Source organism: Abramis brama (assembly GCF_963993115.1).
Source record: "Abramis brama genome assembly, chromosome: 16".
Taxonomy (NCBI): domain Eukaryota; kingdom Metazoa; phylum Chordata; class Actinopteri; order Cypriniformes; family Leuciscidae; genus Abramis; species Abramis brama.
Genome location: NC_139978.1, coordinates 13902757 through 13928375, shown reverse-complemented (window position 1 = coordinate 13928375; position 25619 = coordinate 13902757). Strand labels below are relative to the sequence as shown.

At 37.1% G+C, this 25619-nt stretch overlaps 4 protein-coding genes across 4 annotated transcripts in view; 1 reads left to right on the top strand and 3 right to left on the bottom strand.

Annotated features, from left to right (window-relative positions):
* LOC311098384 (H-2 class II histocompatibility antigen, I-E alpha chain-like) overlaps positions 1–25619 on the bottom strand; it is an 88227-nt gene that overhangs the window by 48609 nt on the left and 13999 nt on the right. The window lies entirely within an intron of this gene.
* Positions 188–8635, bottom strand: LOC311066003 (uncharacterized protein). Its single transcript, XM_084086936.1, has 8 exons — positions 8388–8635; positions 7494–7659; positions 6929–6985; positions 6582–6722; positions 6442–6488; positions 6253–6314; positions 1960–2086; positions 188–1631 (listed from the first exon to the last, which is right to left on the bottom strand). Exons 2-8 carry the CDS (start codon positions 7567–7569, stop codon positions 936–938), a joined length of 1206 nt encoding a protein of 401 aa, XP_083943062.1. The 5' UTR covers positions 7570–7659; positions 8388–8635; the 3' UTR covers positions 188–935.
* On the bottom strand, positions 8692–18084 carry ccdc157 (coiled-coil domain containing 157). Its single transcript, XM_084086935.1, has 9 exons — positions 17653–18084; positions 16473–16635; positions 15856–16302; positions 15229–15433; positions 15080–15157; positions 12696–12868; positions 12356–12532; positions 12094–12256; positions 8692–9546 (listed from the first exon to the last, which is right to left on the bottom strand). Exons 1-9 carry the CDS (start codon positions 17898–17900, stop codon positions 9194–9196), a joined length of 2007 nt encoding a protein of 668 aa, XP_083943061.1. The 5' UTR covers positions 17901–18084; the 3' UTR covers positions 8692–9193.
* Positions 18071–25513, top strand: sf3a1 (splicing factor 3a, subunit 1). The gene is made up of 16 exons (XM_084086934.1): positions 18071–18119; positions 18242–18336; positions 19245–19354; positions 19452–19650; positions 19793–20050; positions 20165–20239; positions 21000–21150; positions 21648–21844; positions 21950–22067; positions 22155–22462; positions 23204–23443; positions 23553–23760; positions 24341–24501; positions 24594–24695; positions 24833–24904; positions 25028–25513. Exons 2-16 carry the CDS (start codon positions 18289–18291, stop codon positions 25127–25129), a joined length of 2349 nt encoding a protein of 782 aa, XP_083943060.1. The 5' UTR covers positions 18071–18119; positions 18242–18288; the 3' UTR covers positions 25130–25513.

The window sequence follows — 25619 nt, the reverse complement described above, 5'->3', positions numbered from 1 at the left end:
ATAATATAGTAAATACATAATTAGTAAATGCAATTCATACGTAATGAATTGAATACATCTCTTCTGTGATGAACATGTTTTAACATGCATTAATTGAAGTGAAAATAACTTTTAGCAATTTTTTGAGAAACACTGTTGGTATTTGAAATCAACCCAAACGAACACAAAATGCACAAACACACAATGCAAGAGTAAATGTCTCTTTATCATAGATGAAATGCTGCTATATATGTTATAATGTTGCAAAATAATGCTTCCTGAAAAATAATGTTTCCCGAAAAATAAAGCAAAGATGACAAATGAATGACGAACAAAAAATGAAAATACAGTACACGAGTATATATAAGCAAGAGCTTGTTGTTATTCACCAGCAGCACACAATAAAAACCCATGTTACGTATGGAGCAGAAACAATAGAACCTCTGCATCCGTTTTCAGGCTGTCCCGCTTTAGGTCTTTTCTAATATTAAAGGTGGGGTATGTGATTCTCTTTTTTGTCCATTTTTTCAAAATCACTTGAAATCCTATTCCTAACCCACTTACAGCCACTGAGTTAGAAGCACTGAAATGAAAATTAAGCAATTGAATCATCTGTGGAACGGGCAGGACTCGAAAAACTCCAGCCAATCATTTCCAAGACCACCTAGAATCATTGGACAGTAAGTTCGTCAATCAAACGGTCGTACCATACCCCCCTCCCCCCATCCCACACCCTCCACATGAATGGGTGGAGTCAGGGCCAGCGTTGGAGGAAAGAAGGTAGGACCATTTGAGTGTTGAGTGTATTTTCAAAATCTGCCGGCCGTTTTGCAAATCCCATAACCTACCTTTAAGCTACTGCTGATTGGATACAAGTGTGTTGTGGTGTTTGGTCCAATCCACTTTCAACAGCGTTTTTTTAGAAATCACTTACTGCACCTTTAATGGACAAGGCTTCATGACACACAACATTTCAACTTAGAAAAAAAAGATTTTGCCACATTCTTTGCTTCTTCCACTGCTTCTATTTGGACACGCCGAGGCTCATCATCCACACAGACTACGGTCATTCTCTCAGCTCTCAGCAGACGCTCCTCTAGCTGCTGACTGTCACAGTATCCCTCTCTCTTAAAGTTGACAATGGAGTGCAGCAGTGTATCATTTAACACCACTCTCTGCTCTGTTCCATTGAGCTGTTTGATGGTTACATTGGCCTTGGCTTGGTTTTGAACGCTTTCACACCTGCAGCTTTTTCTGCACTCCTTGCATTTAATATGAAACAGTTTTGAATTCGAGAGAGAGAGAGTGGCACTGCATGAACAAAAATATTCAAAGTTCAGTAATGCTTCAGTGACCAGCCCTGAGATGATTGTCTCTTCAGGCTCCTGTAAATTGTCTTCTAAAGGAGTAAATGGCTCCAGCGTTGTGAGTTCGGTTGAACTGAGTACATTTCCTTCGCCAAAGTCACAAATGGAAAGACTTTTAAATATATACCACTGATTGAGGGTTACAGTAAATCTATCTGCTAAACTCAAGTGAACTTTTGCAGTGTTATCATACAGCGTGTGATGAGAATATTGCATCCCTTCTTCATCAGGTAGGATGTTGTTGATTGCTGGCTGATTCTCAAAGATCTTTCCAATAACAGTAACCTAACAATGAAATGATATTATTTAGACTTCAAAGAAAAGAAAATTAGCATATAAGAATGATTTCTGAAGGATCGTGTGAGACTAAAGACTGGCGTAATGATGCTGAAAACTTTCAGCTTTGCCATCACAGGAATAAATTACATTTTGAAATATATTATATTAGTTATTTTAAATTGTTTTTACTGTATTTTTTATCAAATAAATGCAGCCTTGCCAATCACAAGAGACCTCTTTCAACAACTTAAAAAAAATCTTAGTATTCCAAACTGTTGTAGTTGGCAAAAAGCCAAATGATAAGAAATCAAAAAATGGTACTTAATTTACTGACCTCTCGTAAGTAATTTGTGTTCTTTTTCACCTCTGCAAGGGTTAATGTCGGTTGCTCCTGACAAGTTTTGTAGGACAAGCGTCTCTGATGATGTAAGCGCTGAGAGCTTTTACATTTTTGAAGGACCCTACAAGAAAAGGTTCAAAGATTGGAATTTATTATTATTATTTTTTAAATACAGGCTTTGCTCATTATTATTGTAGTTCAAATGTATTGATTGATTGTACATAGATTGTACAACCTATGACACTTTTATTGGGCTTTTATTCACTTATAAGCACATGAATAAAAGGTTTGTTTTCATGTGTCAAAGCAAGTAATGCAAGCACTTTACTGTAATGCATTACTTTACTGTAGTAACTTGCTGGTTGTCCTGCATCCTCAATAAACAATCTATAAATAGTCCAAAATGCAGCTGCTAGAGTTCTTACTAGGTCAAGAAAATATGATCATATAACACCAATTTTATTATTTCTACACTGGTTACCTATTAGGTTCCATATCAATTACAAAGTATTGCTACTGATGGTTTAGCTCCTGTGTATTTAACTGATATTCTATCGCCTTACAATTCATCACGCTCTTTAAGGTCACAAAACTCTGGGCTAAAGGAGGGAGAGCGTTTTCACATTTGGCTCCTAAACTCTGGAACAGCCTTCCTGATAATGTCCGGGGTTCAGACTCAATCTCCAAGTTTAAATCAAGATTAAAGACGCATCTCTTTAGCCTAGCATTCACATGATGCATCTCATAACCTTATACAGTTATATCAGATCAAATACACATGATTATATTTGCCTAATGTTATGAACAGCAGCGTCGCTAATTATTTTCTATTTGCTTCTCTGTTTTATCTTGGGATGCCCATCCTGAGGTAACTAGAGAGTATGTCAGCTCCAGTTTGGATCCAGCCTATTATAAAGACTTCAGATGAAGCAAGCTCTGAATCAACATGCACCAATGCTAAAAAAAAATTCTATGCAAGTATGGTTATGCTTCCATTTACCATATTTGGCCTCTGCACTGATCAATGTTTATAGTGAATAAAAGTATAAATTAAACATTAATCCCCTAAGCCCTGAGGGCATTTTTAGAGTTGTTTTTTTCTGAGTGACACACACAAAACTAAAGACTCATAACTCCAAACCTATAGCAAGGAGAGTCAAAAGGTAGGTATCGTTTAACAGAACACTTTTCAAAAGTTTTGAAAATATACATTACATTACATTTAGAAATTCTCATGCTGAGAAACTGCTGATAAAAGACAATATATATATATATATAATCCTTCTTATTTGACATGGAATAACTCAGGAAGAAAATAAGAAAATAATTATTATTAATAATAAATAATAATAGGAGGAATTTTTATTTTTGGTGAAGTCCCTCTACATGTGAGCTGCATCTGGATAAAATTTTGTGGTGCATAAAGTTATCTAAAGCTACAGCATTTGGAACCAAGATAGCCTTTTTGCTCAGTCCTTGACGCCCCGTCATGGGCATTTTTAAATTTGTTCCTTCATGAGGAATATCTTGTGACCACCGCAATAGATTATATCCATTTCAGGCTCATTTTAATTGTAATAATATGCTCTAAAAAATAATGTGCCATTTTCAACTATCTGTGAATGTTTCATGGGCTATATGATGTTTTTGACACATTGCAGTACATATTACAAAAAAGTATTTTATAGCTTACACTGTAAAAAAAAAATTACATCCCCAAGTCAAATTTTTTTTACAGTGTATGATAAAAAGAAATTCTATTTATCAGCAAATAACTCAGCACTACTTAGGAGTTAATCAAATCAGAATTTACACATTCATTGTAAAGTTCAGACTCTAAGCTTTCAAATGACACCTATTTTGTGTTAATCAAGCCAGTAATTTTGAAAAATAAGATTATGAATATTTTCATAGTCGCGGGCGGTACACTCCGGTTTAGAGGCACTCATTAAAGGAGTAGTTCACTTTCAAATGAAAATTACCCCATGATTTACTCACCCTCAAGCCATCCTAGGTGTATATGACATTCTTCTTTCAGACGAATAAAATCGGAGTTATATTAAAAAATATCCTGGCTCTTCCCAGTTTTATAATGGCAGTGGATTGCAACCAACATATTTAAGCTCAAAAACGTGCATCCATCCGATGCCCGAAAACGATGCCTCTAATGCTCAACATACGAAACTTATGATATTAGAAGTAGCGTAGTGCGTCATGGCGTAGCGTAAATATCAGCAGTACGTCGCATTACTCGCGTAAGTTGCGCTTTACACTTTAGTGGAATCCGTATGTTCGTTTGGCCGGAAGCTAGTTATTTTACATTATAAAGTTTTAAATATTAATATTTTTCTTACACAAACTCATCATTTTGCTTCAGAAGGCCTTTATTAACCCCCCGGAGCCATTTGGATTTTGTTTATGATGGATGGATGGATGCACGTTTTTGGGCTTCAATCTGTTGGTTGCAATCCACTGCCATTATAAAACTTAGAAGAGCCAGCATTTATTTTTTAATATAACTCCGATTGTATTCGTCTGAAAGAAGAAAGTCATATACACCTAGGATGGCTTGAGAGTGAGTAAATCATGGTCTAATTTTCATTTGAAAGTGAACTACTCTTTTAAGAGTTTATCAAAGTGGTTTGAAAACAAGCAAGGACGGTTCAGGGGACATTGGAAAACACATCGCATCCTGGAAAGATGAGAAACATGTTTTTTTTAGCCAAGTATGCATCACTTCGTGAGGAATATCTTGTGATCAACGCAATGTGTTTGGGGCTTTTTGTAATCGTGAGATTACATGTACTTCATGTACAAAAACTTGCTCAAGTTTAGTAAAAAGCCCGAAACAATTATGCTTCTTATATTCTACTCATTGAGACCTTTCAAATGACATATGACACACGGCAATCTGAGCTGTATGATGTATTTGACATATTGCAGTACGTAGTACAAAAAAGTATTTCATAAATTATGGGAAAAAAATTCTATTTATCAGCAAATATCTCAGCACTACTTAGGAGTTAATCAAATTGGCTACATACACTCCGGTTTAGAGGGACTACTCAGCCCTCGTTAAGAGTTGATCAAAGTGGTTGGATACATTAAAAAGCTAAGATTCTAAGCTAGATACCTATTTTGTGTTGTTCCATTCAGTGGTTGCTCCCATTATGATTTTTTTACGCGGGTGGGGGATGTACTGCCGGCAGTACACTTCGGGTTTAAGGGGTTGAATCATATAAAGCAATTATGTTTCTTCAGAAGACTTTATTTAAACAAATGGATTTATTTTACGATCTCTTTATGAACGTTTTGAATGGTCAGAGTTTTGGGTGAATAGACTTTTAATGGAAGGACTTTCAAATTTCATTTACATTTTTTTGAGTTTTTGAATGACATGAGAGTGAGTAACTCATTTAACATTTAAAAGGACTAATTATAATATATTCATACATTTATGAGCATTACAGTCTCTAAACAAATGACGCGTCAGTTTAACAGAAAGAATAAAGGCATAGTTACTTTTTTGTCAATTGTTCTTTGAATTGTCAGTCTACATCCTTGTCTTCTGTGTATCAGAATAATCCATCGTGTCATTACGTTCATGATCAGACGTACGGCTCCAAATAAGTGTCCTTATTTGCACATATATTTATTTCATTTGAAGAAGACGTGTGCATACGCGGATCATGTTTAGAGCACTAGAGTAACTATATGAAATATGTCCATTAAAAACGAATCGCCTTAAGCCAAGGAAACAGAAAATAATTTTGTTTCTAGCCCTTACGGTTCGAGTTACAAGCTTAAACATGAGTGCAACTTTGGACAGTTGGTGGCGCTAGAGGGACAGTTAGAGATTCCACATTTGCTGTGGTGACAGTTCAGACTGTCCTCTATCAGTTTGCCAAATTTCATAGCTTTTTACCATTTGGTTCTATGGGCCATAGACTCAAGAGCAGAAGAAACGGAAGAAGAATGATAAGAACGCCAACAGATACAATAGGTGCCTATGCATCTTCAGTGCTTGGCCCCTAATTAACATATATCAACCTATCCCAATATAGTGGCCGATATATATCGTGCATCCCTAATAGGAATAATTGTAAGAGTAAAAATGTTGACACTTCAGGATACACTTTTACTCTGAGTGGCTTTAGTTAATACATATACGGCCCCAGATCTGCATGAATTCCAGTATCAGTAATATTCCATTCTTTTAACAAGACATTTTTACATGAACTGACACTAACACCTGAAAATGTAATTTATTTTTTTCAAGTTACTTACTGTTCAGTGTTGTGTGAAGGAAGATTTTTATATTCATCATTTGTCCCCCCATCTGAGTGATCCTAATGCAGAAAGAAAGCAATAAAGGGAGTTATATTTATGCCACTAATATTTTCAAATGCAATTTCTTGAGGTGAAGTTTCAAATATGTATTATTAACAATAAAAATCTTTAAGATATTTCACTTACCTCAGCCACAGGATAATCATCAGAGGGATTCTGCAAGACCATTGTAACTAAAGAGGCATAGTATTATTTTCACTAGATGAAATATTATATACATCGTGTATGTTTTACAAATCAAAGCTGGTAAAAAAACAACAACTTACAGTTTTGATTTATAGTTAAGTTTCCTTTCACACTTGTCTGGCTAATTGTTGGAGCACTGACTGGACTTCCATGATCCGCTGAAGCAGTGACATTCAGACGTGAAGGAGTATGAGCTAAAATTGTCCTTACATGGTCCCTTGCTGAGAGAAATTAGAAACAAAAACAGAAATGACCCGTCAAAAACTGATGGTTAACACTATGATAATGCTGTAGACTTGACCCATGATTGAGTTTTATGTTAAATGAATTCTCTATAAGTTGAAAACTGACTAAATTAACAATCCACTGTAAATCCAACCCTCCCAAATGACACCTATTCAACTTACAGTTTTGTAGTGTTTCTTACCAGATTTATTTTGCACTGGACTTGGGCAAGGGGGTGTGTTTTCTGAATCTGGGTCCGCTTCAACAGGAGAGATGTGGAAAAACAAAGAGAGGATGGAGACTTTATAAACAGCTCGAAATGTTAAGAATATGAATTCAATGAGATATTTAATATGCAGTATGCACACATTTCAGTTTTGGAAGCGAAAAAGGTTTATAGTCAATAGTATAGCAATGCATAAAGCACCGCTCACACAGAAGTCACTTTCGAACTAGCAAGCAACAAGCAGCTTTCTGTTGGTTAATGCAGCAATTTTGTATATGAAATTCCAGATCACATGGATTCCCATTGAATGACTAGATTTCACCTCCAGTTTTGCAGAGCAATTGTAAATGTGACCGCACCTTGATTAGCCTTTAATCGGCATCTAGGAAACTCGCAATAAGAAATAAAAATGAGTTGAGTACTCCTTTGCTTCAGGAACATCAGTGCTATGAACAGATTACTACTCAAGATTAACGTGGGATGGCAGCTAGTCTTTGTGCTGTTTTAGTGTTTAAATAGGTAATACCTAAATTGAACTTACCTTTGGACCTTTTATGCAGACATCTGCTTGTTGCTGATTGTTTGGTTTTAGATCTTTTAACAGAATTTCTCTTCATTTTAATCTGATGGACTTTGACCTCAGATCCTCCTCAAAGAGACTGCTGCCTTTATGAGTGAGGAGAAGCGAGTCTACATACTCAGCAGACCTGATAGGACCAAGAAAATATAACAAAACCCATAATTAATAAATTAAGCAAAATGTATATATATTTATATATATATAATGTTGTAATGATCTCAGTAAGGAGAAAGAAAATCCACAATGATGTTGTGTATGCAAATCTCTGGCTATTTAAAAATTACAAATTAGATTATACCTTAAAACTAAAACAATGTGTAATTCTCAACTGATAGCTAACTGGGCCATTTAAATATGCCTGTAACTTGCATGGTGATGCAATATTTTGTGCAGATACATGAAGTTAAACAGTTAGTTACAGAAACAATAAAGTAATTAATTAGCCAGGTAGTATAGTGCTCTTTTGTCGTTGCTGCTATGTGTAGAAAATGGATTCTTTAAAATAACTTGCTGTTTATGAAATAGGCCTACTGTGATAATCATTTTAGAAAATCAAGGGCACGTAGGATACAGTATAGCACAAAGTCCGTGCATATTCAAACATGAAAAAAAAAGACTTGCAGGAAAAAATGTAAGCAAACTAGTCAAGTTTTACAACATTTGTAGAAGATCACAAACATTTAATTCTAATAAAACAGCCAATGTTTGGTCATTGTGGTAGAAAATGCTAACTTACTCACGTTTCGCGCAGAATCCACATTGGGCGGAAATTTAATATACAGTTAAAAGAGTATAAACTAAAGGCAATTATTAAATCAATACGAAACAAAAGAGCTTTAAAACAGAGAAACTCACACTTCTGCTGTTGCACACACGCGCTTCCTCCATCCAAAAGCCTCATTTATGCATGTTAGAAACGGCTTCATTCACGTCTGGATGGTTACAATTTTTTTTTTTTTTTTAAATACCTCCAATGTCTTCCTATTTTGCATGTCTTATAAATCGACCAACATAATGACCATAATGGCCTACTTAGATTTACACTTTAAAATACCATCCAGCCCCTCCCTCCTCTTATCTACATTGATACTGTTTAGATTCAAATAGAGAAAAAGCGCGCGAGCCATTCAAACACAGTAATGACGCAAGACGAACAGGAGGATTTTTACTTTCGTTTTTATCAATATTCACCTTTTAGTAGTACGGCGGCGACCATCATGTGTTTTTGTTTTTTTAAGAAAATAGCCTATACACATATGAGCAGGAGGGCTTTACTAGGAAAGGAATCAATTTATCAATTTACTTGAACAATTTTCAGGTTCCTTTTTTTGCAGAGGGAAGTGTGTGTGTGTGTGTGTGTTCACAAACAGTGATGATACTGACAAAACCTAAATAATTTCATTTTGATAAAGTCAGCCAGAATCTTTTAGCATCTTTTTGGGTTGAAATATTAACCAACAACAATATTTTTCCAACCCAGTTGCTGAAGAGCATGGATTTGAAGATCCAGTTCATACAACATTCACTGTTGCTTGTTGTTCAATGTGCAACATTTGTAAAATGCCAAAGGTCCATTGTAATTTCAATGTCATACAAACGAACAACACAAAAGTCACATTAATATCCCAGTCTCCAGACCAGTCTCAGTCTATTAAGTGACATCACTTCCTCCTGCGACGTGTGCCTGCAGACCGGATGCGAGCAGCCAGACGAATGTTCTTGTATCTTTCTTCCACATCTTGATGGAGAGAGAGGCAGAGAGTCTGATGATGAAGAATGGATGAAGGAGAGATGGGAGAGGAGGTGCTAGAGCTCTCCAAGGGTCCCATCACTGCAGCTTCTCTGCTCCTGTCCATCTCTACTATCCCAGAGTCTGAAGATCTTTGTTTTTCCTCTCTGTCCTTCAGTCTGTCTAGACTGTTGCTCAGGGAGACGTTCTCCTGCTGCAGAACTCTGATCCTCACTGAGTTTGCCTTCAGCTGCTGCTCCATATCACACAGCACATCACCTGTAGCTGTGACACACACAGAGAACCGGTTGTAAGTGGCAGGTAGGGGTGGGAATCACACAAAATGTAACAACAGGTGTTTTTAGACTTTCAAATGAGGTTTTACAGTCTTTTGAGAGAGGAAATTTAAATCTGATCTAATAATTGGCCTTAATTATGTGTGGTAAATATGTGGTAACATATTTCATTCATTCTTTATTTTTATAAAATACTTCTGACAAACATGCACATGCACCTGCACAGGCCTAAACATAACACAAGTTGTAAGCTATATGTGTTTAATTCACTGGAAAAGAAAAGAAAAACTACAAAAGTGTTAGAAAAACTACAAAATTCCATTCACGAATCAGACTACATTTAATGATTTGATTCACTAAAGTCAAATCACTGGAGTCTTTCTTTGGGAAATTAGGGCACAATGGTCATGCTTCGATCATTCGCATGGTTCATGATTCACTAAAGAAATGGCTTATTCTTCTTTTCTTTCTGAATTTTCTGTTTTGTGTATTCCCATAGACGTAATGATTTTTATGATGATTCCCCCTACACTAACCCTACCCCTAAACTTACCCATCACAGAAAACTGTCTGCATTTCTAGATTTTCAAAACACTTCATTTAGTATGATTCATAAGTTGTTTTCCTCATGAGGACCAAAACAAGTGTCCCCATAAAGACAAAATTGACTGGAATTACTATCCTTGAGGGGACATTTGGTCCCCATAACATAGGGAATACCAGGTACACACACACACACACACAAATATTGAGAACGTAGGGAGACAAACTCTGTTACATCATTTGCAGTGTATGGGAGTGAGCAGTTCTAGCCGCAGTGTGCTTGTTGCATTTCTCTGAAATTTCTTTCTTTAAGGGTAATAAGCTATCATTAAAAAGAATTCCCTATGGAGAAAATCGCTGAAATTTTTACTTCTAGGAACCCGTTAAACTTGATTGCAGGAAAATGGACTTACGAATGTCATTCCGTTATTTAAAAAAAGGGGAATCGTCCACTTGCACTATTGGCAAAGGCTATTTTCACTTGCTCTGTTGACCACACTGATCACGCTCTGTTCAGATATTTGACCTTTAGTACAAATAGCATAGTACTTGTATTTACACTTTGTGTAAGTAGCATCTAGGACTATTTGCTAATGTAAACATGCCATTTTTGCTAGTATTAACTATTAAAAATTATATATATATATATATACAGTACCAGTCAAAAGTTTGGAAACACTACTATTTTTAATGCTTTTGCAAGAAGTCTCTTATGCTCATCAAGCCTGCAGTTAAAAACAAAAAAAAACAATTTAAAATAATGGTTCTCTTTTTTAATATACTTTAAAATGTAATTTATTTTTGTGATGCAAAGCTGAATTTTCATCAGCAAGTACTCCAGTCTTTGGTGTCTTATGATCCTTCAGAAATCATTCTAATATGATGATTTGATACTCAGTTATTATCAATGATGGAAACAGTTGTGCTGTTTAATATATTTTTTTGGAATACTTTTTTCAGGATTCATTGATGAGTAAAACGTTAACAGCATTTATTCATAAAAACAGCATTTATTCAAAATAAAAACATTTCTAACAATATAAATCGTTACCATCACCTTTTATCAATTTAACGCATTCTTGTTGAATTAAAGTACTAATTTCTTAAAAAAAAAAAGTTATTGTTCCCAAACTTTTGAACGGTAGTGTATATTGTTACAAAAGATTTCTATTCTAAATAAATACAGTTCTTTTTAACTTTTTATTCATCAAATAATCCTGAAAAAAGTATCTCAGGTTATAAAAAAAAAATTAAGCAGCACAACTGTTTCCAACATTGATCATAAATCATCATATTAGAATGATTTCTGAAGGATCATAAGACACCAAAGACTGGAGTACTTGCTGATGAAAATTCAGCTTTGCATCACAAAAATAAATTACATTTTAAAGTATATTAAAAAAGAGAACCATTATTTTAAATTGTAATAATATTTCATAATATTACTGTTTTTTTTGTTTTTTTGTTTTTTAACTGCAGGCTTGATGAGCATAAGAGACTTCTTTCAAAAGCATTAAAAATAGTAGTGTTTCCAAACTTTTGACTGGTACTGTATATATATATATATATATATATATATAAGTATACATATCCACTGCCTTCTGAATTAAATCTGGTCCGGAATAAGAAATTGCTTCCTAACTTAAAGTCACCATAAAATCAAAATGGACAATTCTTGTTTTTTTATGGAATGTTGGAGTATTGCAATATTGTATTTATTATAAATGATTCGCGTACATCATTTTTTTTTTTTTATTCATGTGCCCATGTAATCTTTAATCAAAATAACTTCCCTTCTCTGATGATGTGTTTGGGACATCCTGTCACTCGAAGCAACAGCAAACCATAACGATCCAATCAAGTCTCATCCTACATTTTTTCTTGTTCGAGAAGCCGTTTGACTCTGATATATGTCACAATAGGGAAGAAAAGACTATTGCAACTTGTGCTTCATGCCAACTTTTAGAGGCAGGAGTGGGCAGAGTTTACTCACTCTGTGGCGCTGCGTGTGGATTCAGCTCAGGAAAGGCCACCAGTATCCGCTCTCTCTGAGCAGCTTCTTCCAGCATCTCTTTCAGATGAGACATACTCTCCTCCAGTTCTGTGATCTCTGTCTGCTGCCTTTGTTTCTCGATACACAGTGAACTACACCGGGACTGCAGAGAAAGAAACTCTCAGGTTTAATTGGTGTGACCTAATGCGGTCAGGCTGATTCAGTATTTCAGTATTCAATATTTTTGACTTTAGATGTTTACCTGCTGCTGTGTGAGTTGCTCATGAAGTGTGTCTTTTTCTTGTACGATCTCTGCGAGTTTGTTGGCAAGATCAGCTTTTTCATCCTCACATTCTTCCAGACTGTTATGTAGATCCTCAGTTTGCTGAACCAGCACATCCAGATGCTTCCGCAGAGCTGTCTGCTTCACCTGAAGAGCCTGTGCACAAAATAACCATGTTTCATGATTGAATTAGATGAAATCAAGTCCAGCTCAACACTGTTTTCCTCATTGAATATCATGTTATGGAAGTAACATTGTTAAAGTTGTTCTTGTTGATTTTAATATTATGATATTTATCACAGTGATCACACTGACACACCTCATGCTGGCGTTGCACACTGTGGTTTTTGGCGCTTTCTTTGTCTAACAGTGTCTTTGTACTTCTGAGCTCCTTCTCCAGGTTTGTCCTGCTCTCCTCCACCTCTTTTAACATGGTCTCTAGTGAAGTATGCAGATGATGAACTTGCTCCTGTAGTGCAGCCCTCTCACATTCTGTAGAAAAAAAAGTAACCCATTCCTTATATCATCCCAAAATCGATCTTGTAGGATTCTGGGTTTTTCAAACTGGGGTTGAGGGACCCCCAGGGGCCACAAAGTATATACCTCATAACAACTGAGAGAAAATTCTACAATAATATAATATTGTACAAAAGTATGTATTAGGGCTTTCAAGAACAAGATATTAAAACTGTTTAATGCAATATTTTTAACACATTTATAGAATTAGATGTTTTATTATTTTCAAGATTAATCACAATTATTTTATTCTATTGACAGTCATAGTTTTAAACAGTGTGAAATAGTTAAAAGACCAAATCTGCCTTTTCTTTGTAAAAATTATATTTATTTGCTAAAGGTCATCTATCCTTCCTTATGCCATACATATTTTCAATAACAGTTTGTATTAAGTTCCTCCTTGCTCACTGAGTTGTAAGGCACTATATGTTTAAAGCTGCTTTTACATATTTATTTTAAATAGTGCAAATCATATGAATTAAATTAAAAATGTTCTTCTTCAGGTTTATACATCTAACATCACTTTAATGGTTGGATTTTTTCCCCAGTAATTTAATGATGATATAAAAGCCAATTAATTAACTCTGCAAATGCACATTTACCAGCCACTTTATTAGGTACACCTTCCTAGTATCGGTTTGGACCCCGTTTTGCCTTCAGAACTGCCTTGTTTCTTCATGCCATAGATTCAACAAGGGACAGAAGGTTCCTCTGAGATTTTGGTCCATATTGACATAATAACATCACACAGTTGCTGCAAATCTGTCGGCTGCACAGTCAATGCAAATCTCCTGTTCCAGCACATCCCAATGGTGCTCTGTTGGACTGAGATCTGGTGACTGTGGCCGTTTGAGTTTAGTGAACTCATTGTTATGTTCAAGAAACCAGTTTGAGATGATTTGAGCATTGTGACATGGTGCATTATCCTGCTGGAAGTAGGCATCAGAAGATGGTACACTGTGGTCATAAAGGGATGGACATGGTCAGCAACAATACTCAGGTTGCCTGTGGCCTTTAAATTATGCTCAATTGGTACTAAGAGGCCCAAAGTGTGCTGAGAAAATATCCCCCACAACATTACACCACCAGCAGCCTTAACTGCTGAAACAAGGCAGATGGATCCACGCTTTCATGTTGTTTACACCAAATTCTGACCCTACCATCTATTGGACTATTTTCCAATTTTGGTGAGCCCTTGCAAATTGTAGCTTCAGTTTCAGGAGTGTCACCCGCTGCTATAGCACATCTGCCTCGAAGTTTGACGTGTTGTGCGTTCAGAGATTCTCTTCTGCAAACCTCAGTTGTAACAAGTGGTTATTTGAATTACTGTTGTCTTTCTATCAACTCAAATCAATTTGGCCATTCTCCTCTGACCTCTGGCATCAACAAGGCATTTTTGCCCACAGAAATGCTGCTCACTGGATATCTTCTCTTTTTCGGACTGTTCTCTGTAAACCCTAGAGATGCTTGTGTGTAAAAATCCCAGTAAATCAGCAGTTTCTGAAATACTCCACCAACAACAGTGCCACGTTCAAAGTCATTTAAATCAGCTTTCTTGCCCATTCTGATGCTCAGTCAGAACTTAGACTGAACACGTAATATGCAAGTGCATGACGTCACTGTTTTCACAAATTCACATTTTTGTAGTTTACACTGAGACGATAGCGGACTTTGAAACCCATTTTAAAAAGTTAGTTTTTCCAGGCCCCCAAAACACTGCTGTTGTGTAAATGAACGGCCAAAATGCATGACAAGTTTTCAGTTTTTAGTTGAAAGCGTTATTGTGTAAACGGCCCCTGAATGCTTTGAATTGCTGCCATGTGCTAATTAGATATTTGCGTTGTACCTAATGAAGTGGCCGGTGAGTATATATATATATAGCCTATATATATATACAGTATATATAAAAATAAATATATATATATTAAATAGTTGTCATTGCATTTTAAGAAGGCGATCCTTAACATCAAAAACTTTGAAAACCCCTGTCCTGTATTATTCTATATATTTACTAATAGTGATGAGAAACATAAATCATTGTAATGATCATTTTGTGCAGCTCAAAAATAAAGGGGGGGAAAAAAGAAAAGAAAATATTTTTAAGGATTTTATTACAGTCCCATTTTTGTGGACAGTAGTGGTAGTAGAAACAGCTGGCCAGAAGTTTTATAATGATGTCCTGCTTACCAAGACTTTGTTTGGCTTCTGTCTGCAAATTCAGCTCTGCTGTGAGTTCAGAATTTTTGTCCTCTAATAGCATCACACCTGTGAAAGAAAATGATTGTTAACATGAAGTTTCAGATGTGAGTTAAGGGTCTTGATAAAAAAACTCTCACCTCTCTTTAACTCCTCCTTTAGCCTCCTTACTGCTTCCTCTCCCTTGACCTTCACCTCCTGCATTCTTCTCTCACACTCCTCCTCCATCTTCCTCCTCTCCTCCTTCTCTCTTCTGACCGTCTCTGATAGCAGTTTTCTCAGCTTCTCTCGCTCCATCTCTGTCTCTTTCAGCTTCTTTTTCAGTGGCTCAAAAGTTTCTCTCACCTCCAATTGAAAAAGAATAGTTATAAAAACCAAATGAGGAAATACACTACCGGTCAAAAATTTGGAATTATTCAGATTTTTCACTTGAAATAATAATAATTGAGCACCAAATCAGCATATTAGAATGATTTCTGAAGGATCATGTGACACTGAAGACTGGAGTAATGATGCAGAAGATTCAGAATTTACCATCACAGGAATAAATTACATTTTAATATATATTTAAAAAGAAAACAGCTCTTTTAAATTATAATAATATTTAACAATATTACTGTGTTTGGTGAGCATAAAACTAAGGCTTCTTTCAACAAAATAAAAAAACTATTGTAATATTCCAAACCTTTGATTGTAGTGTAATCAGGATTAAATGACAAAAGTGTGAATAGCCACAACAAACCCAACAAAACCACTCCGACCCTCACCTCCAGAACATGTTTCCCCACACGGCTCATATCCTTACGCTGCTCACTTGCCCATTGGGAGATGTCACATGCAGACAAGCGGCCCAGCTGCTGTGTTTCCTCCACAGCTTCCAGGAAGCCCTGCATGGAGCAAGGCAAACCCAGAGACTGGCACAGAGACACTAGAGCATCACTGCTCTCCTTCATCACCGTCTGAACACAAGCACAGGCCTCACAGGGCACCAGGGACGACTCTACTGTCTGACAGCTCACAGTGTGAGCGGACCGAGACACACAGGCGGACGCTCTTCTGTGGTGGGAAGAGGAATCTGGGGTACTTGAGGTGGTTTTATGGGTACTTGCAATGGATGTGCTCTGTGTTTTGTGCGTATTAATATTAGGAGTATTTGCTGCTGTTCTGGTAGTGAATGAACTCAGTTGAGATGGAGGTTGCTGTTCACTGGCGCTCTGAAAGAAGAGACCTTTAGTTAATCTTTTAGGTTGCAAATTAACTGATTGCTTTCAGTGAAATACAATTAATTACATGGATTACTGATTTAGTTTATAAGCAAAGATCATTGCTGATAGGTCTTCACAGTGTTTTGTGTGTGTTTTGTCTTTATCAAGAGGTTTCTTACCTGTTGTGTTTGTGGATTGCTGAGCTGAAGAAGGTTGTTCCAGAAGCGTTTGACCACGGGACCGATGGAAACAGAGGATTCATTTTGACCAGATGATAAAGCTCTCGGATTCTCAAGCAACTGCTCTGTATGAACGTTGAAACTCTGAAGAAGAAGCATTAATCTGGGACAAACAAAATAATAAATAATAAATTCCACTAGAAACAAACTTTGTTGTATTATTTTATTTTAATACTGTGAAGCTGCTTTGATACAATCTGTATTGTGAAAAGCGCTATACCAATATACTTGATTTGATTTGATTTGATTTGAAACACATAAATGCACATAATGATTTTGATAAAAAATAAAATAAAAAATTCCCACTAAAATATTAAGCAGCTGCACCAAATCAGCATATTAGAATGATTTCTGAAGGATCATAAGACACTGAAGGAGTAATGGCTGCCATCACAGGAATAAACAATGTAATTCTATGCTAAATATACAGTGAAAACAGTTATTTTAAAATGTAATAATATTTCACAGTGTTACTGTTTTACTATATTTTTGATCGAATAAATTTAGCTTAGGTCAGCATAAGAACTTAAAAAAAACCTTTAAAGGTACAGTGTGTGATTTTAGCGGTGGGGTTACGAATTGCAAGTTTGCAACCAACAGAAATTACGGTGGCCAACAGGAAAATATGTCATCGTCTGAGACAGCAGAGAGTAGCCAGATCAGCAAAGAGGTTTCTTTACAAAGATAAATTAAGAAATTATGTTTACTTTATTATTCAGTAAAAATATATTTTATTGCGAATATTATTGTTACTTGTTCATCATTGTGTCAGTGTTTTATTCGCTGACTTTAGCTTGCTTCGTTGCACCAATAACAACATAACGAAACGCGTTTGTCCGTTTAGGGCTACTGTAGAAACATCGTCGGCAATTTCAATGTAAGGGGACCCGTGGTGTATGTAGATATAAATGGCTTATTCTAAGGTAATAAAAAAGTTATGTATATGATATTGTATTTCTGTCAACAGATCACCTTTAAAATAAGTATTATATAGTATTTCATAATTATTTATTAATTACATGTAACTTATAATGCAAATATTCATATATATATATATATATATATATATATATATATATATATACTACACAATTTACATAATTCACAACAAGTTGACTACCTGTCCATCAGCAACTCTAGCAGGACTATGTGGGAGTGCTGACTGAATTCCTCCTCACCATCCACATAATCATATTCTTCTAAAAGACTGACTAAATCCAGATTACATGACAGTTTATCGGGAAACTTCCATGAAGGGAAACGGACGGGTCCAGTCTTAGAAAAAACATCCAGCACTGCTCCCTGTAAATCAATAAGATCTCTCCGAAGACTGTCGATACAGTCCTGACGGCCTAATAGGTGAGTCATTGTTTAACAGGCCGAAATATGCGTTTTTTTCTTTAATCGTTTTAGTTTTGTAGCAAGAACATGTGCATTAGCTCTATATACACACACACCAGGTTTCCATGGTCGCATGTAGGCGGAATCATTTCACTTGAACTACATTTCCCACGAACACCATTGGCCTTGCTACCGGAAGTAGTTTATTTGTCGTCTTCTGTTGTGTGGCGTTTGGCGCAACCAGAGGTTAGTGAAGTTGTATGAAAGTGTACATAGAAATTATAGTACTTAAGTAGTTTTAAACGCTGTACGTTGATTTTGTCAAACAAATTACCATTAGATTGACAATAACTGTTTATGTTTCTCAGCGGTACTTACTTGATTCGTCCAGAGAAGAGCCTGTAGTGTCGCAGTCATGCCGCCTGGGCCTGTGCAGATCATGCAGCCGGAGCTAAATAACAAGGTATGAACCTATGATTTATTTATTTTAGAGACAGTACAGAGTAGATCCATCTGCTTTATATTCAATTACTAACCGATTTATCTTCATAAACCTACAAAGATGTTAATCGACCATAATATTGCATGTTTTATACATCATGGCTGCTTCCGAAATAGCATAACTTACTCCCTTGAGTAACTTGGGTACTTATTTTGAATAAGTAATTCACGACCGCTTAAAAACATTACAGTATGAATATAGTATTATATGTTTATACATACATATATATATATATATATATATATATATATATATATATATATATATATATATATATATATATATATATATTAGTATGAATGGATTGCTGACGTATTACATTTGCCATACTGTCTCTATCATGAAAAAACATTATGTGCAAGAATTATGTCTGAATTCCTAGTCCTTAAAAAGAGAAGGCAAAAAGTACCGGGATGACCTAAGACAACCTGCAAGATTCTGAAGTGTCTCGCCAGAAGTAGTAGGTCATCTGGGTACTTTTGCTCTCTTATGAGTACTGTGAATTCAGACATACTTTTTTTGTCACATACTGCTTTTCACCTATATATAGTAGGGAAGTATGCAATTTTGGATGCAGTGAAAGTTAAAGTTGGCCAGGGGAATGAATCAACTTAACTTACTATATTACCACTGCTTGAGTTAAGTCAGAACTTTCATAATAATATATTTTCCTTTTGTATAGTTTGGCTAATATTGCATTAAGTAATTAAAATTACATTATTCATCATAAATTCAATGGACTCTTTTTGGGTAGATTAAGCTAATGAATATGCAGATAGTCAAAAATATTTGGCTTGTGAGGCAGTCTTTGCAACCAAAGTGTTAATGAAGGCTCAGATCAGTTAAGCTGTGGAATGTTTTAATAACAGCCCGAGGAGCAGAAAGAAGAGACTCCAGCCACAAAGCCCATTGTGGGAATCATCTATCCGCCTCCTGAAGTCCGGAACATTGTTGACAAGACTGCCAGCTTCGTGGCCAGGTTTGAAATCATATCATAACAAGTCATATAACATCATATCGTTTCAATATTGTACATTTGTTAAATCAATAATTAACCACTTTTTATTTTTTCGAAGGAATGGACCTGAGTTCGAGGCCAGGATTCGACAGAATGAGATCAACAACCCAAAATTCAACTTCCTCAACCCCAACGACCCTTACCATGCTTACTACCGCCACAAGGTCAACGAGTTCAAGGAGGGCAAAGCTCAGGAACCGTCTGCAGCCGTGCCTAAAGTCATGCAACAGCAAGCGTCACAGCAGCTTCCTCAGAAGGTCAGGATCCTGTCATTGACTTTATACAACACATACTAGTAATTGAAACAAAACCTGTCAAGTCATAATCTAAGCAGTCTGATTTGAAAGTCTTTCATAGCTGGATATTTTATGAAGAGCTTATGCGTTTGTGGTCCTTTAGGTTCAAGCGCAGGTGATCCATGAGACGGTGGTGCCCAAGGAGCCTCCACCTGAGTTTGAGTTCATTGCCGACCCTCCCTCCATCTCAGCCTTTGACCTGGATGTGGTGAAGCTGACTGCACAGTTCGTCGCCCGAAATGGCCGTCAGTTCCTCACGCAGCTGATGCAGAAGGAGCAGAGGAACTACCAGTTTGACTTCCTGCGACCACAGCACAGCTTGTTCAACTACTTTACAAAACTGGTGGAACAGTACACAAAGGTATGGCAGTGATATTCAGGACTAATGGTGGCTAATAAAAGCTGAGTTTTTTTGGGAATCATAAAGTTATTCAAGTGGGACACTAAATTCGCTTAATTGATTGGTTTCTTGCAGGTTTTAATCCCTCCAAAAGGTCTTTTGCTGAAACTGAAGAAGGAAGCAGAGAATTCTCGTGAGGTCTTGGACCAGGTAATTATTACAGCCATTCCAGGTCACATGGTTCCGGTGTGTGTTACCGGCTTGTGTCCGTTCTCAAACTGTTCCGTGCATTTCCACTGCAGAAAATGTGGTTTGGTTCAACTCCGTTCCTAAAAACGTTCTGGTCTGGAATGGAGCCAGCTGTCTATGGCGGTCTCATTGATATATCTAAATATATAAAAATGCGTGTACGAGACAGCGAGTGAATCAACAGTTTCATGTTCAAAATATCTCCAAAGAGGACAGATGAGAGTACCAGGAGTTTATGTGAGCTGCCGTTTGCTAGAATCACTCCCGCAATACAGATGTGATTCACTGTCTGCACAACACTGGAACGTGCACCGTTTAATTTTTAGACTGGTTATAGTCAGGTAAACAACATGTAGCAGCGTTACATCACCGCTTGTTCCTCAAGTCCGTGGAAACAAGTGCACGGTTCACAACAGGCTCCAGTTCGACCGGCCGAGAACAGGTTTTGGCTCCAGCATGCAAACCATTCTGGTGGAAAATGGATAACAGAGTGGATGCTAGTGATTTAAAACCACATTAGGGAATGTATAGTGAATCAGAGAGTAGAACTGAAGTTGTGAAATATAACATGTCTTATAAGTAGTCGTTCGTTAAATTCAGTTAGTCCCAAAAAATGTATCAATAAAGTTGGATCAATCTGAGCTTTGAAACTCGTAAGATCTCAAAAGGGAAGGACAGATCAGACTGACCTGTAATATCACATCTTTCCCCAATATTTTAGGTCAGGTATCGTGTGGAGTGGGCCAAATTCCAGGAACGAGAGAGGAAGAAGGAAGAGGAGGAGCGAGAGAAGGAGAGGGTGGCTTATGCTCAGATTGACTGGCATGACTTTGTGGTCGTGGAGACGGTGGACTTCCAACCAAATGAGCAAGGTGAGCATGTTTAGTTGACGACAATTAACATGATTTTAGATATTTGAGTATTTTTATTTGCGCAAATACTATTGTATATCAGAAGAATACTCTTGATTCTGGTAATAGCAAGCAATTTCTTCAATCTCAGATGTGGTTTAATTAGCCAATTACAGACACAATTGTAAGATGATGAAGAAATTGTATAATTAATAATTGTATAGATATGAATACTATATTATCAATGTTATTATTGTTTTTGGTCATTTTCACAAAGTTTTCATGGCCCCCATAATATTTTGTTGTATGAGTATCGGAACATGCAATATATCAAAAGAAAGAACAGAGCCTCTGCCTCTATACCATAAAAAAAAAAACTATACAATTTTTCATTAAATTGATTTATATTAAATTGATTGTTCATACTATTTGTTGTTAATTATTATTATTATAATATTCATGTTATTTTTTTTAAATCATCATCATCATCATCATCATTATTAATACTTTTTTTACAGGTAATTTCCCTCCTCCCACTACTCCTGAGGAGCTGGGTGCTCGTATCCTGATCCAGGAGCGCTATGAGAAATTTGGAGAGAGTGAGGAGGTGGAGATGGAGGTGGAGAGTGAAGATGAAGAGGATGAGAGAGGAGGCAGGGAGGACAGACACGCAGCTCAGCTGGACCAGGACACACAGCTGCAGGACATGGACGAGGTCAGACAACCAGGGTTATGTTCACATAATGCCATAGATGATGAGTTTGTAGAAGTGGGTTAACTATTACTCTGACTAACTAGCATCTGTTATTCCTCTCAATAGGGCTCTGATGAAGAGGATGATGGCATGAAAGCTCCTCTACCTCCTGATAACCCCATGCCACCACCTCTGCCCCCCACCCCAGACCAGGTTATCATTCGCAAAGACTACGACCCCAAGGGTAAGCGCATTTATAAAACACTTTATTGTTCTAAAATAGCACACGTTTCTTTGTATCCACTCACTTTCCATCTCATCTTCTCCTCAGCGTCTAAGTCTCTGCTTCCCATGACCTCCTCTGACGAGTACCTCATCTCCCCCATCACGGGTGAGAAGATCCCAGCCAGTAAGATGCAGGAGCACATGCGCATCGGCCTGCTGGATCCTCGCTGGCTGGAGGAGCGTGACCGCAACATCCGAGAGCGTCGGATCGAGGAGGAGGTGTACGCTCCCGGCCTGGACATCGAGAGCAGCCTGAAGCAGCTGGCCGAGAGACGTACCGATATCTTTGGTGTGGAAGAAACGGCCATCGGTAAGAAGATCGGAGAGGAGGAGATACAGAAGCCTGAGGAGAAGGTAAGAAAGACTACATGATACAACTGCGTATTAACACCAAGTGGATTCTTCTTTCTCAAAATTCACCTTGCGCATGCCCTGTTGTATGTGATCAAGGACTCAATGCGGATGTGTAACTATATCCGTGCATTCATTCTTAAAGGGACAGCAGCCTCATAAATTTGTTTTATAATATTGGGTTGACTAAAATTGGAAGAAAAACTAAATAAATTTTATTGGTTCACATTTAATTCAGTAGGATGACATTTATTCTTCAAAACCTATTAAACTGTCTACCACAGTCAAATAACAAAAGTAACACAGAACAGTAAACTACAATCAAAATGCATATATCGAATCGAAATTTGATTCAAAATTGAGAACCGATTTTAAATCAAATCGTGACCTCAAGAATCGATTCTAATCGAATCGTGATGTACCAAAAGATTCCCAGCCCCTACTAAATAGTCTTCAAAAATGTTCACACTTGTAATAAGTATAATTTTTCAATTTTTTTGTATTTTTTACAGAACTAAATTGTGTAATTTAGAGGTGAATTTTGTCTAGTACCAAGAAATCCCCTCAAAATACAAAATATTAAAAAATATTAATGAAATGGTACATTAATTTCATTTCATAAAAAAATTCATTATTATTGTCTTCTCTCCGTTTTGACTGCCGAGAATCACAAGTGTGACCCCAAAGTGAGGAATTCCAGAAGGTAGTTGTGTTCATCTAACAGCACTTTTACTTGCTCCGCAGGTCACATGGGACGGTCACTCAGGCAGTATGGCTCGTACCCAGCAGGCGGCTCAGGCTAACATCACCCTGCAGGAGCAGATCGAAGCCATCCACAAAGCTAAAGGTCTGGTGCAGGAGGACGACACCAAGGAGAAGATCGGCCCTAGCAAGCCCAATGAGATGCCTCAGCCGCCCATGCAATCAGCAGCCTCCAGCATGCCCAAACCCACCCCACCAATCAACACCATGCCCAGACCTACCGTGAGTCTCAATCTGTTTCTGCATTCAGGAGATTCGCAAGATCACTGTGATTGTCGAACACAAAAATAAAAGTGCTAGTCCTAACTAAAGGCTCTTGTGTATATTCCAGATGGCGCCCCCAGTGCGAACCACTTTGCTTCCTGCTGTGCCTGTCATACCCAGACCTCCAGTGTCCCCTGTGGTGCGTCTCGCCCCTGGACAAGTTCTGGCTCCCATGCCACCCATGCTGCACGCCCCACGCATCAATGTGGTGCCCATGCCACCCTCTGGACCCCATATTATGGCACCCAGACCTCCACCTATGGTGGTCCCTGCTGGTGAGTCTTTAAAATTACAGATCTTTTATGTAGCTTCTTGGTACATTGTTCCAAAATGTAAATTAAAGGGTTAGTTCACCCAAAAATGAAAATTCTGTCAGTAATTACTCGCCCTCATGTTGTTCCAACCCCGTAAGACTTTCGTTCATCTTCAGAACACAGATATTATATACGATATTTTTGATTAAATCTGAGAGCTGGATCACTCCTCCATAGGCTTCTATGGGATCGAAACTTGCCGGCCCAGAAATTTAGAAAAGACAATGTTTAAAATAGTCCAAGTGACTACAGTGCAACTTTTCTCCTTTTATGCATATGAGACACGCACAGGCTACTGTACTCAATTTCCCCTGAAAACCATCCCGACAGGTTTAAAATATAAACCCTTATAATAGGTTTACCTTAGTGAATCAGGGTGCATATTTTGGAAGGAATAGAATCTCATTTTGGAAGAAGGATTGATGATGTATTGACTCATTATTTAAATAGTTACTTTTGGACAAAAAAAAGTTACATAGTGTACTTTCAAGTATATTAATAATAATTTTGTTGTAGTGAATAAACTGTTTTTGTTTTTCAGGGTTTGTACCCGCTCCCCCTGTGCCTCAACCTCCCAGCTCTGTTTCCGCCCCCATGCCTCCTGCTCATCCTCCTCCTCCTCACGAGGACGAGCCTTCCAGCAAGAAAATGAAGACCGAGGACAACCTGATTCCAGAAGAGGAGTTCCTGCGCAGGACCAAGGTACAACACTGCTGCAACATACTCTGAGTGCACTTAGTAGATTACATCTGTCATTTGTTAATCTTTCTAATGTGATCTTTGCTCTCTTTTAGGGACCTGTTGCAGTCAAGGTCCAAGTGCCCAACATGCAGGACAAGACCGAATGGAAGCTGAGTGGCCAAGTGCTGAACTTCAACCTGCCTCTCACAGACCAGGTAAAGACTTCGCCTGTCCAGTATTTATATGTACCAACTCCATTTGTACACATTTTTAACCATTGACCAATAGAATTATACATATTTTGTGAAAGAAATGAAAATCTGAGCTAATTTATTGCCATTATGTACCTCAGGTGTCTGTCATCAAGGTTAAGATCCATGAAGCCACTGGTATGCCGGCTGGAAAGCAGAAGCTGCAGTATGAGGTAAAATATTTTTTTAATTTGAATCTTAAAAATGTATTTATTATATAAATGGTGAATGCTAATATAAAATGTAAAAGTATTTACTTTTAAAACCGAGATCTCATATTGTGTTTGATTCTCCAGGGTATTTTCATCAAAGATTCCAACTCTCTGGCTTATTACAACATGAACAATGGCTCCGTCATCCATCTGGCCCTTAAGGAGAGAGGAGGAAGGAAGAAGTAGATCGCTCATGTTTTCTGTTCTGTTCGAATCTTCCACGTTATTGTGCTTATAATCCTGCTACATTTGTACACTTCACAGAACTTGTGCTGTGCTCTGTAGAAAAATTGTAATGCAAAGTAATCGGTGTCTTGTGATGTTGTACCAATGTGTGTAACATTCAATACATGAATGATTAAATAACAGAACATTTAATATTGTCAGTAGTCTCCTAGCAAACCGCTTGTAGACTGTTTTTAGTTGCACTTCTTTTCATTGAAGTGATTGTGTGAAATAAATATCTGCAAATTAGAAGTTCAGCTTTGAAACATCACATTTTGTGGGATACATATTAAACGCATAAAAATTTACCTTAGGAAATGTACCTAATAAATTTCAATAAGTAAAGTTATTGGTCATACTGTCTTTTTTTCCTCACAAATGCTGGCATTGACTTTTTTTGACGTATTTTTGGTGGGCATTCATTTAAAAAAATGGTCTGAAGTAATCATGA